This window comes from Leptonychotes weddellii, unplaced genomic scaffold (assembly GCF_054177405.1).
Source record: "Leptonychotes weddellii isolate Sample4059 unplaced genomic scaffold, ASM5417740v2 HiC_scaffold_747, whole genome shotgun sequence".
Classification (NCBI taxonomy): Eukaryota; Metazoa; Chordata; class Mammalia; order Carnivora; family Phocidae; genus Leptonychotes; species Leptonychotes weddellii.
Window position 1 is genome coordinate 2,301 of NW_028044662.1, and position 12,638 is coordinate 14,938.

Here is a 12,638-nt window from a genome sequence, read left to right on the forward strand (position 1 = left end):
CGCATCGGGCTCCCTGCTTAGCAGGAAGCCTGCTTCTCCCTCTCCCACTCCCCCTGCTTGTGTTCCCTCTCTCGCTGTGTCTCTCTCTGTCAAATAAATAAAATCTTAAAAAAATAAAAAACGACACTCTTATCAATTTCTAAAGAAAAACTTCCCAGAAGCCTTCAATGAGATTCCCCTTCATTTCTCATGTCATGTGTCACCTCTAGCTGCAAGAGAGGCTAGGAAAACAAGATCTCAACTCTTCAGCCTCTCAATCAGAGGGCAGGTAAAAGCTAACAGGGTTGGGAATGGCATCTGCCATGGGGGCTAATAATAACAATTATTCATAAAATAATCATAGGTGAGACTGACTTACCCCCTCTGGACACTGGGAGACAACTGCAAGGTCAGGCTGGGTTACCTGTCAGCAGCAGGGCGCCTGGCGTTCGAGGACTCTCACTGAATACAGGTCCTCCTGGTCCAGCCCAACCAACACCACCACTCCAAAAGGTCAGGCTGTGAAGAACACACCACTCTCTGTGGCTTTGTTCGTCCTGCCTGTTAGGGTCTCGTCCCATCCCCAGTTCCCAATTTTTAAGCCCTAGTGCCTCATGGCTACACCTGGAAACCATGTAAGCCCCAAGTGCCCCTTCCAGGGCTCCAGCTAACTCTTCTCATAATTGCTCACATGGAGGGTAATGCTCAACCTCCCAATGAGTCCTGCCCCTAGGGATTTGCTTGGGTGCCTCTAGGAGCCCCTTTGGCTTTCTGAGAGGTCATTCATGGGCTGCTTACATTCTTGGAGGACTGAGAGTGGGCTGGGAGCTCCGCCAAAATTAACATTGTAACCAAACAGGCAATATTCTTAACAGAGGAGGAGTGGCACATGTAGTTTGCTCTTAATATACAGATTTCAACAGCCCTGAAGATAAAAGTATTCTGAGATTCGAAATACTTACATGTTTATTTAGCACTTAGGACAAGCCAGGATTCTCAACTTACTATGAACTGAGCACACACCTGAGAAGCTCTAGACACCTGGCCACAGAGTTGACATTTCTCTCTACTCCACCTGAAAAGAGGAAGGGGAAAAATATCCATGTTGCCCAAATCAAAGAAGCCCACACCTAAACTGAGTAAGTATTTAAGTGTTAAAAGGGAAAACACTCTTCAAGGTAAGCTGGTGGTGACTTCCCAACGTGACACGTTGTCACTGCTGGGAGAGGGAAGTCACAGGATTTTATTGGGAAACATCAAACCCAAATCAATTCAGGGCAAGTTCCAGAGGCCAGAGAAGGGATCAGAGCAAGGTCCTGCACAGAAGCTCAGCCATGCTGTCGCTGACCCACAGAACAGAGACAGGGAGGGAATCTGGGCTCCAGATATGTCTCCACCCAGGCCAACCAGAAGGCACAGGCCTGCGCAGTCAGTCCATAAAGACATACCTCGGGCCAAGGGCACAGGACAAGAAGACACCAGAGTGGTTATTGTACAATAAAGAATCTGTCTGGTCTTTGTCCCCAGCTCCTGGGACATAACTGTAGCTCCTCAGAATTTCTCAGCAACAGGAGTGTTCCTGTTTTTCAGGGTGTACCCCTCGGATCACACCTGAGTTTTTACTCGAGGACCCAGGATGGGGGTGATATCAGCCCACCTTCTGCAAGGAGGAGAGAGAAGGGCAGGCTGGAGACTGAGTTCAATCATGTGATCAGCGATTCCATCAATCATGTCTATGCAAGGAAATCCCAATAAAAACCCTGAACACTAAAGCTCAGTGAACACACTGATACGCCGAGCGGGTGATGTGTCCTGATGCCACGGGAGAGGACATGGAAGCTTTGCATTCAGGATCCTCCTAGACCTTGCCTCATGTGCCTCTTCATTTGGCTGGTCCTGATCAAACTGTAATCCTAAGTACATTGCTTTCCTGAGTTCTGAGTCCATTTTAGCAAATTACTGAGTCTGGGGGTGTGGGAACACCCACATTTAAAGCCAGTTGGTCAGAAGTGCGTGTGTCCTGGTGACCCCCCCAAACCTGCAGCCTGTGTCTGAAGTGAGAACCGTCTTATGGGAACTACACCCTGAAGCCTGTGGACTCAGCACTAACTCTGGAATGGTCAGTGTCAGAACTGCATGCAGGCCACAGTGGGCCAGCTCCGCCCTGCCCTGGGCCCCAGCCAGTATGCTGGACTCCCCTGCCTCCACAGAAAACCCAATCCCTTCTGAAATCAGGGTTTTTGAGACTCAATCATAATCTCTCTCTCAAACGGGCACGTCTGACAGGCCAAAGAGCGAGTGTGATGTAGATCTACAGCACTGGGGAATAAAAAATAAAGCATGGGCCCCCACTTAACAGCTGTGTGACTTCAGGAAAATTACTAACCCTCCCTGAGCCTTGATTCCTATCTCTATGGAGATGACCCTTCCCTCTCATGACCTTCCCCCTCACAGAGCTGATGGAACAATTCAATGATGTAACTTTTTTACAAAGAGCCCAGCATGGTTTCTCCCCGAGAAAGGCACTCAAAAATCATCAGCTAACTTCCCTCCTACTTTTAAGTTGCCCTATACCCCCAAACTCTCCCAGATTCTTTACTCTCCCTGGTTAACTGTCCTGGGTGCTGGGCCCACTGGCAACATGCTGATGTTTTAGATCCCAGGACAGCAGGAAGCCGACCATTAAACTAAAAGTGAAAAGCGAGTAACCATTACCTTGAACATTTATATTTACTTCTGTGGCTATAAAAGACACCATAAAATGTAATATGCAGCATGCATCCTCATGATTAATAACAGATCTTGCAAATTATTCTCTCAGGTCCCTGGGTGCATCCAACTGGTCACTAAGAACAATTAATTCTTTCAGGAAATAAAGGGATTGCAAATAATCTCTGGTCAGTGGAAAATCTGCTTGTTGTATTATGAATAAAGAGAAGAGGAGACTCAAATTTAGCAGTTTCCTGCCCCTGTGAATGGGGTGAAGTAAGATCAGAGAGACTCAAATACAATGACCGTCCGCGAGCACAGGAATAGTAGGACCTGCCAATGGACCTGGAGTTACAGCAGGAGTTCGGGGAGGTCCCAGAAACAGGAGCGGATGACTGAGTGGGGGCAGGGCAACTCTGGCAGGTGGGCAAGAGGTGGAAACATGGAGTCCAGATAGGTGACAGGGAGGTTTCAGAGTGGAACCCTAGCCACAGTGGCTGAGGCTTACACTACAGTCTCCAGGACGGGCATCAAATGACGAACCAAAGGGCTAAGTCAGGAAGCAATGAGTAGAACAAAGCAGGTGCCCACTCACAGGGAACGTGGTGAGAACGCAGGGAAACCCAAGTCAGAGGCTTCAGCAGAGCCTCTGAGTTCCTGGCCTTGGGCTTCTTAACTCCTCCAACCACAGTCTCAGAGTCTTGGAAAGGAAGAAACACCTACAAGGGGCAGGAAGTGGTCACACAGGGAAAGGCTGGAAGGATGACAGGGGCAAGATGACAAGTAGAACACAGTGGCCCACGGCATCCAGGTCCACTCTTACCTAACAGCCAGTGTGGATTCACTCCCAATCTAGAATAAAAATCCCACAAACAAAGCCCTTCCCTGCGACCCTGAAGGGGTTTTTATTGAAATGCAGTACATAAAACACCAAAGGGGTCACCAGGACAGCCGTGAACTCATGCCTCGGATGCCAAGTCACCTTGCTCAGGTGCAACACCTCTGGGAATGACAGGGCAAGGAGAGGGAAGCTGCTCCGAGCAACTGAGAAACTGTGCTCTCTTCCAACAAAATCCAACTTCCCACAAGTTAAATGGAGAAATTCATGTAGGAAGTCAGTGGGATTCGTGGTCCATCCTGACAGTAGGAATGATTACCGGAAGTAGGGGGACCTGCAGCTCAGTGGCACCCACCAGAGGGGACATCCAGCCCAGTGGCGCCCACCAGGAGTGGGAAACAGACTGTTTATGCCGTCTCCCTGGATAAGGAGAGCAACCTCTTGCATAGGACAGCTTGCACAGCCTATGAGACAAGGCCTGCAGTGTAGGAGAGGGATTCTGGAGGCGGAGTGTAATTCTGCCATGGACAGTGACTGTGGGGCTCCAGGTTACCATGTGACAGAAACAGGGTACCTGGCTGGGGACATGACAAAAGAGTGAGGAGTGGAAAGTCCACTTGCCCACCACAGAGTCACCCTGGAAAGGGAAAGGGGACAGCAAGTCCGCTCAGTATGAAGTGGGCAACAGCCGGCGAAGCAGGGCCAAGACCCAGGTGGCCAACCTCAACTCCTTCACACACAGAATGAGTTCATGAAGGTTGATTTGCCATAAGCTGAAGGCCTCTCTGAAAGAGATCTGGGTCCTTCTGAAGAACGAGCAGGTGTTCTTCTTCTTGTGCCTGCAGGAAGGACAAGAAGGAAGGAGAGAACCAGAGAGAAATGGGCAAGAAGGCTCATTATCACTTAGAACAATGGAAGGTCGTGGCTTAGCCTACTCACCATACCCCCGCCCCGGTGGATGACTCCTGGTTACATGATCATGACACTGCCCACCCAGGGACTAGAAGAACTCAACTACTCTACAGGAGCTTTCCAGATAAGTGGGGTAAACAAAAGCAGTTGTTTCATTGGGCATCAAAGGCCTAGTGGACCCACTGGGTAGAACATTCCCATGTTTCCCTTTTTCCATATGTTTAGTAAATACATGCCAATCCTGAACCTCCCAAACTCAAATATAAAAGCTTTCCCAAACTTTCTGAGGCTAAATCACCTGGAAACTAGGTCAGGTGGTCCTGAGAGGCTGAGCCCAGTATGGAGTCAGCCCACAGCTCAATCCCTTCTGCACTAACAAAAGGACAGGATGAAAATCAAGACTTCGTTTCCAGAACGTTCAAAGGAAGAATAAATCATGTTCAGGGGCGCCTGGGTGGCTCAGTTGGTTAAATCATGTTCAGCCTTCTCTGTGTGCAGTCTATTTTGCTATAATCTAATTCAATATCTGATCATGGGTGCATGATGTATTTGCCCAATGCTCCCTTCACCAGACACTTTGCCAGAATGACCCACTCCCTGCATAGGATGGATGGGAATTGACCCCAGTCTTGGGCTCCCCTCTCAGGTGAGAAAATTCAGCCAGAGCATGGCTCTTCCCATGTATCTGCACACTCATGAAGAAGGGCCTAGAACCCTCACTTCTCTAGCAATATCTCCCTGAGGAAGCACCTTCCCTCCCTTCACCAACACTCCAAGGGTACTGAGGCATCTATAAAGATCTGAGATCCCCAGTGAGCCTGCTGGTGACACTCCCGAGTCATGGACACACCCGCAGGGAAAGAACACTGGCCTTGCTGCCTAGCCAATGCTGGGAAGACAGGTCCTGGGACCAGTTAGAGATGGGATGCACATCAGGGTGTCCTGATTTCAAGTCCAGGGGACACTTGGATGGGACTGAGACTCTCAGAAAACATTTCAAAATTTACTGAGGGTAAGAATCACCTGGAAAGCTTAACTAGGAGGGTGATGTCCTAGAACCCACCAGTTTGACAAAGTACAGGTGGCTCTCTGGACCACTCAAACACACCGCCCAGAACCGGGGAATTCGCTGGAGTCATTTCCTGCCCCAAACTCTTCCTCCAGGGAGAGCTGGAGACTGGGGAGCTCAGGCAGGGCCCTGGGGACTGGTGGGAGAAAGTGGAGGCGAACAGTACACCACCACCCCCCCCCCCCACCGTGGGGCAGGCCAGAGAGCTGGGAGGGGAGGAGAGGCTGGAGCCCGCACTCACGCGGCCAGCGCTCTGATGCAGCAACGTGACATGCTGAGGAAGGAGCTGGCCCTGGCACGGGTGCCCAGGGCGACCTCAATGCCACGGAGCAGGTCGTTGGTCTTGAAGATGAGCAGCATCTGGCGAGGCACATGGTTGAGGAGCTGGCTGATCTGGGGGAGGTAGCTGGCTGCATTGTTGCGGATCTCTGCATCCTGAAGCAGCAACAGGGAGACAGACATGGGGAGTTGGTGTGGAGAGTGGGGCCCAGGGTGGTAGGTGTCAGGGCAGCTGGTGGCTGAGGGGCTGCAAGGAAGCTCCAGGAGGGAGCTCCTAGCATGGCTGCCTCAGCACCACTAGGAACCTCCCCAGGGGGAAGCTCAACACAAGGGGCTTCGTAGTCCGACAGACGTGGAAGAGACATCTCACCCCAACTTCTGGCCAAGCATTGGACGCAGTACAAGAACACATCAGCAGGGGCCTCTGCCATCCCTGGCTTCCCACAGGTCACCAATACCCATCCTCCAAGCCTATAAGCCCGTACTGACTGGGGCAGGTAGTCTCCTTCCTCACCAATCCCTAGATGAGGCTGGACTTCGCCAGCCTCTCAGCCCAGGGGTTCACCTGTGTGTTACTCCCCAAGGCTTTTTCCCACTTGCCACCAATTTCAGGCCAGGCTTGGAAGGAGCCCTGGAAGCCGGGACCTTCGGAGTCATGTCCCCCATCCCTTCAGCCAAGCTCAGGCTGGTGCAGTTCATAGATCTGAGCTTCTGACCCCAACCCAACTCCAAAGTCCTGCTCTATATCCTGCCTGCCGCTGCAGCCCACCAGACCTACCCAGAGCCCCTGCTGCCCATACAGCCACTGCCCATCACAGTCCTCCATGCTGAGCCAGTCTCAGCCGGCCCAGCGCTGGAGGTCCCAAAGCCCCAAGAGGAGGAGCCAGGGCTAGCCCTTACCCTACCCTGGTGTCTGAGTGTGAAGTCTGGCCTCCCGCCCTTCCCTGTCCCTGAACTCTGCATGGCTCTGGGCAAACAACGGCCCCCAGCCAGAGCCCTGAGCACGACAGTACACCTCTGACCTCTTCTCAGTCCCCAGAGAAAATGCTTGTAGGCATTAACTCATTTGATCCTCACGATAACCCTATCAGGCAAGTGTATCACCCCCATTTGAGAGGAGGAAACCGAGGCACTGAGAAGTTAGGGACCCCGCACAGGGGCCACAGCTAGTAAGTGGTGAGTCAGGATTTGAAGCCCTAAATCCAGCTCCCGAGCCCATGCCCTCACCACCAGGCCCTACTGCCTCTCACCTCCCAGCAGGACTGTGACCCTGGGTAAGTCCTTTCATCTCTTCTAACCCAGTGCCCTCATCTCAAAACTGGAAATGCTCATACCCTCCGTGCCCACATCCCAGCTGGACCAAAAGGGTCAGCAGAGATAAGGAATGGGGAGACGCTTGGTGCTAATTGAAGTCACAAGGAGGGGCCCGGCTGTGCTGCCAAAGGCTTCCCCACATGGCCGCCTTCTGTGCACAAGCAGGACTCTCAGCCCTTTCCGGAACATGTGTGTGCTGCTGATAACTGAGTGGCTGTGAAACTCGAAATGTCCCTCAGGCAGGAGCTATCAGACTGGAACATCTCAAAACGAAGCCAGGCACTGAGGCTGGCTGTCCCCCCACTGCCTCCCCCCACAGCTGTGGGTCATCCTGCCTGAGGGCTAAGGCCAGATCAAGGTCTTGCTCACCACAGGGATTCCCCCTCAGCAAAGTTGGGACTGGCCTGGAGACAGTCCCTCTCAGCTCCTCTCGAGCAAATAAAGGCACCTGCACCCACCCAGACTCCCTCTAGGGGCTATCTCTTCAAGTTTGGACTAGCCTAATGGTGGCTATCTACAGTAGACCCCGTTAGGTGCCTACCCAACAGCCATTCCCCATTCTCCTTTGTCAAAAGAGCAGCATTTTGTTCACTTGACCCCTTGGGGCTGTGCTCTTCAGGGAGGCAGAGCCCCTCCCTAGCCCCAGGGGGGATCTTGATTGATCTCAGCCATTGTTGGCTCTGAGCACAAGGCCTCTGCCAAGTGACTGGCTCAGGCATGGACATGAGACACAATTCTGGCCAATGAGACCAAGGGGGATCTGTTGGGAGACTTCTGGGAAAGGTGTTCCTGTTTTTAAGAAACAATACATGAGAAGAAAAGGCCCCTAATTCCCACCTCTGGACATCAGGGCTTTTTGTCCAAAGTGAGCAACTAGAGTCCATGTCTCCAGAACCTACTTGAATATCCCTCTATTAGATGTGGTCCGAGGTGCTCGCTTCGGCAGCACATATACTAAGATGTGGTCCGAGGACCTTATAAAAAGATGTACAAGACAGGATCCTTGCCTTCCAGGTACTCACCAGCTAGTTGGAGAATTCATACAAGTACGCAAAAGGCTACTCTTCGAGAGAGTTTACGGTGCATGCACATGAGTGATACAAGTGTTAAGGGGCCACTTTTGGCAAAGGTGATGAGGAGAGGCTTCCTGGCTGGCCTATGGACCAAACTGTGTCCCTCCCAAATCACTATGTTGCAGGCCTAACCCCAGTGTGCCTCTAAAGGGGTAATCAAAGTTAAGTGACTTCATAAAGGTGGGGCCCTAACCCAACAGGACTGATGTCCTTAGGAGGAGAGGAAGAGACACCGGGAGTGTGTCCACACAGAAGAAAGGCCATGTGAGGACACAGCAAGAAGGCAGCCATCTGCAAGTCAGGGAGAGAGGCTGCACCAGAAATCAACCTGCCGGTAACTTGATCTTGGACTTCCAGCCTCCAGAACTGTGAGAAAATAGATTTCTGTTGTACAAGCCACCTCGTCATTGGTATTCTATTACAGCAACCCTGGCAGACTAAGACAGCAGCATTTATGCTGGGTCTTTATAAGTGAATAAGAATGCAAAATAAAATTCTAACTCGGTTAATGAAAACACATATCATATACGAAGTACCTACCTACTGTGCACCATACGATCTTGTCCATCCCTGAGGCTTTAAATACCATGTACACGCTGAAATCTCCCAAATTTATATCTTTGAGCTCCAAGCTTGACTGCCCACGATGCCTCTATGTGAATGCTCTAACTTCTGCCTCCCGACCCCAAACTAGGTCCTTCCCAAAGTCTTCCCTATATCAGGAAGTAGCTCCCCCTACCCTATAACTTACCCCCAAAAACTGTGTTGCAACTTTGACTCCTCCCTCTGCCTCCTCTCCACACCCAAGTCGACAGAAAGGCCTCTCAATCTTACATCCAAAGTTCACCTTGGCTCTTCTGCTTCCCTCCACCTCCACTGCCTTTAGCGTGGTCTGCGCCCCCATCACCTCCCAGCCTCCTGACCAACTGCCCCATTGCTCATCTTGTTCCCTCCAGATACTTAAAATAACAACTCCAGGGGCGCCTGGGTGGCTCAGTCGTTAAGCATCTGCCTTCAGTTCAGGTCATGATCCCAGGGTCCTGGGATCGAGCCCCGCATCAGGCTCCCTGCTCCGCGGGAGGCCTGTTTCTCCCTCTCCCACTCCCCCTGCTTGTGTTCCTGCTCTCGCTATCTCTCTCTGTCAAATAAATAAATAAAAATCTTTAAAATAAAATAAAATAAAATAACAACTCTGAGCACATTCTTCTCCTGCTTGAAACCTGTCAAAGGCTTTGCTTTGTACTGAGAACTAATCCAAACTTCTTCCCATGGCTTATGAGGCCCTGTGTGAAGCTCCCTCTGCCCAGCACCCCAAATTCTTCTCATTCCAGCACCCACCTCGCCACACTCCAGACCGTGCCAACACTTTCTCTCCCTGCCCTGGCGCATCGCATTCCCTCTGCCTGGAATGCTCTCTCCAAGCTCTGCCTGTGCTGCCTTCGTTGTCCTCCAGAATGCTCAGCAAGATCTCTGAGCACCCAATCTACAGCACCCCCATTACTCACCCTGCCTGTTGCCTCCAGTATCTGCAACCTGCAAGTATTCCATTTACCTGTTTGCTCACTTGTCTACTGTCTGTCTCCCTCAACCACAGAGCAGATCACACGGAAGGCCTGTCTGCTCATCATTGGATCCCCAGCACCTAGTCTCAGTTCCAGCAAAAACGAATGTTTGTTCGATGAACAAGTTTCAGGAACCATGGGGAGGCACTTTCCACACATTATCAACAAAACAGAAATTATCATCCCTATTTTACGAAGGAGGGAGGTGGTCTCTCTTTAAAGCCATGCAAGCCTGGGGCTGCTGGCGGTCATCATTGCCACCAAGCTTACTGGAGAATGAGGTCAATCTGCAGGAAAGCAAAGCCAAGAGATGGCAAGAGGTGGCCTCTTTGGGGACATCGTTTAAGATTCCATCCAGCCATTCCTAAAGGCCCTCATCATAAGGCAGCTTCCAGGGGAGGACCATGAGGCTCTGAGAGGGGACGAGAACCACCCAAGGTCTGTCTGGCTGCACAAGTGGGACCTGTCCCTTGTGGTGAGCAGGGACCTTGGCGGAGTCCCTTGTGGTGAGCAGGGACCTCGGCGGAGTCCAAGCCGGTCCTCGGCGGAGTCCAAGCTGGCTATGGGCAAGTCTGCACGGGTCTGGCCAACTGACAGACTGGGAAGACAGAAGCCAATTCCATGAGAGAATGAGGAGTCTGGGAAGGAGGTGGCTAGGAGTACAAGGAGGAGGGGCTGCTAGGACCAGTCTCAGCCCAGGCTCCATGGGATTCTCGTCTAGATCCAATGGAGAAATGAACAACAAAGAGAGACCCAAAAAAGCAGTTTTAACAGCCACACACTCAGGGAGGACAATGGGACCTGTGTGTGCTCAGACCTGCCTCAGTGCTGCATGAGGAATTGAGGTGCCCCCCTCCCCGTAGGGAGGCATATAGGAAGCTTGCAAGGGGCACAAGTGGAACCAGACTTACTGATGAAACAGTCCCTGGGGATTCCCGAAAGTCCTGGAGGAGAACTTGGTGGAAGCCTGAAATCTTGCGTGAGTGGGTTGGAGCAAAAGGCACAGCAGTGTGGATTACACGGTTACCGTGAGCAGGTTGATGAGGCCAGGAGAGACACAGTGAGACACTGTTCTCTCTCCCTCCTTGCCTCCAGGGATGCTTCTCCCCCAGGAGATCGCCAATGCTGCCCATGGAGATCATGGAGAGGTCTCCCCAATGGTCTCCTGCTCCTCCTCTCAGGTTCCTGATCTCACCTCCCAAAATCTTGGCCTCCTTTGAAAGGCTCAGTGATATTGGGTCCATTAGTTTAAGGGCACAGCCCACTAGCCCAGAACCCCAGACCCTGGGCTGGAAGGGGTCCAAAGGCCACCCGGGGCCCCACCCCCCACATTCAGGAGAAGGCAAGGCCAGGAGGGGACCACCTACCTCTGTGGCGGTGACCGAAGCTTGGCCAATGCCCTTGTTGACCGAGTGCCAAGACCGGGCGGTCAGCATGCAGGCAAACAAGGGGTAGAGCTCCCCGGCTCCCAGGCGCTGGCTGTACTTCTTCACCTTCTCCATGTCAGTCCAGATCAGCGACTGCCAGAGGTGGCAGTAATCCAGGCGGAACTCGTCTGTGAGCACCTGGGGTGGGGGACCGTGTGGCAGGACCTGAGCCTCCTTCCCCACGGAAGACCTAGCCCCTGGCTGGTGGACACTGCGAAGGGGCACTGATGAAGACTGGAGCTCCTGTGCATCATCCGCCTCTCCCCCAAAGTTCAGCCATCCCCAAGGGTCCAACGTGAAAGCTACCATCTGGCCAGCCTTGGTCCTGAGTGGTGGAGGTCACTAATTGCCCACCAAAATCACATTCCCTGCCTCCCTCCTAGTCAGATGCAGCCCTCTGCCTGAGCTCTGACTGATGCAATGTGGCAGAAGCTCCATGTCCAGCTCCTGAAAACCTTCCCATGCATGCTCCTCCAAGCCCTCACCCCCACTGCTGGAGGATGAGGAGACCACCCCCAGGGAAGCCTGGGGGGCAGAGCCTCGGTCAGGCCCTGCCTTCAGACGCCTCCACCTACCCGCGACAGGTACGTGAACAAGCAATTAGACATCTGTTGTGTCTGGGCCATCATGCATGTGGGGTTGTGTGACAGCAGCTAGCCTACCTTAAACTAATGTACCCAATGTCACTGAGCCTTTCAAAGGAGGCCAAGGTTTTGGGAGGTGAGATCAGGACCCTGAGAGGAGGAGCAGGAGACCATTGGGGAAACCTCTCCAGAACCCTCTGCCATGGACTCAAGATAGACCCTGGATTCTGGCATTGGCAGTGAACTTTGCAACTTCCAAGCAGAAGCTCCTGGCTCATCTGAACCAGATGAGTCTCAAGTTCCAGAGGACAGAGGCTGGGCCCATCCAGCCCCTATCAGCTTCGGGTCCCCTTTCTCACTGCATATTACCTCCTCCCTGGGGCTGAGTGGCCCCCTTCCCCTGAAGTCCCTGCTCAGCGAGGGGCAGCTTACTTCCCAGTGGGCTGACCTGGGCTTCCCGGGGAAGTACAGTGTTCACAGCTGACAAAGCACCTGCACAGACCCAGGCACATCCCCGTCTACTCCCCACAGCAGCCCGTGAAGGAGGTGTTACCAACCTCATTTGACTGGAGAGAGCTCATATGATGGGACTTGCACAAAATGACGGCTCCAGGGGCAGGGCAGGGCCTCTCCATCCACCCTGGCTATCTGCTTCCCATGTGTGAGGCCGATCGGGGAGTGCAGTGAGCTCTGATCCCAGGCAGGCCCAGAGCCCCTGGGCTGGCTGGGTGGGAACAGCCTCTCCTACCTGGTAGAGCCCGTGGTCCAGCAGGACGATCTCCGCCTTCCCTGTGTCTGGGCGCTTCCGCACCAGCACGTTGCCGGGGTGCGGGTCACAGTGCACGAAGCCATTGACAAAGATCATCTCGCTGTACATCTTGCCCAGGTGGCA

General features: G+C 52.7%; 1 protein-coding gene across 1 annotated transcript; it reads right to left on the reverse strand.

Moving 5' to 3' along the window:
* Window positions 1–510: 510 nt before the first annotated feature.
* LOC115938072 (aarF domain-containing protein kinase 1-like) lies at window positions 511–12,632 on the reverse strand. The gene is made up of 4 exons (XM_081811409.1): window positions 12,495–12,632; window positions 11,103–11,300; window positions 5,749–5,942; window positions 511–4,365 (listed from the first exon to the last, which is right to left on the reverse strand). Exons 1-4 carry the CDS (start codon window positions 12,621–12,623, stop codon window positions 4,194–4,196), a joined length of 693 nt encoding a protein of 230 aa, XP_081667535.1. The 5' UTR covers window positions 12,624–12,632; the 3' UTR covers window positions 511–4,193.
* Between the last annotated feature and the right edge of the window lie 6 nt (window positions 12,633–12,638).

Coding starts and splice junctions, on each gene's coding strand:
- LOC115938072 (XM_081811409.1), bottom strand. CDS start 12,623: ATGTACAGCGAGATGATCTTTGTCAATGGCTTCGTGCACTGTGACCCG. Junction 5,943..11,102: donor CTTCGGTCACCGCCACAGAG/GTAGGTGGTCCC, acceptor TTGCTGCTTCAG/GATGCAGAGATCCGCAACAA. Junction 4,366..5,748: donor TGCATCAGAGCGCTGGCCGC/GTGAGTGCGGGC, acceptor TCCTTCCTGCAG/GCACAAGAAGAAGAACACCT.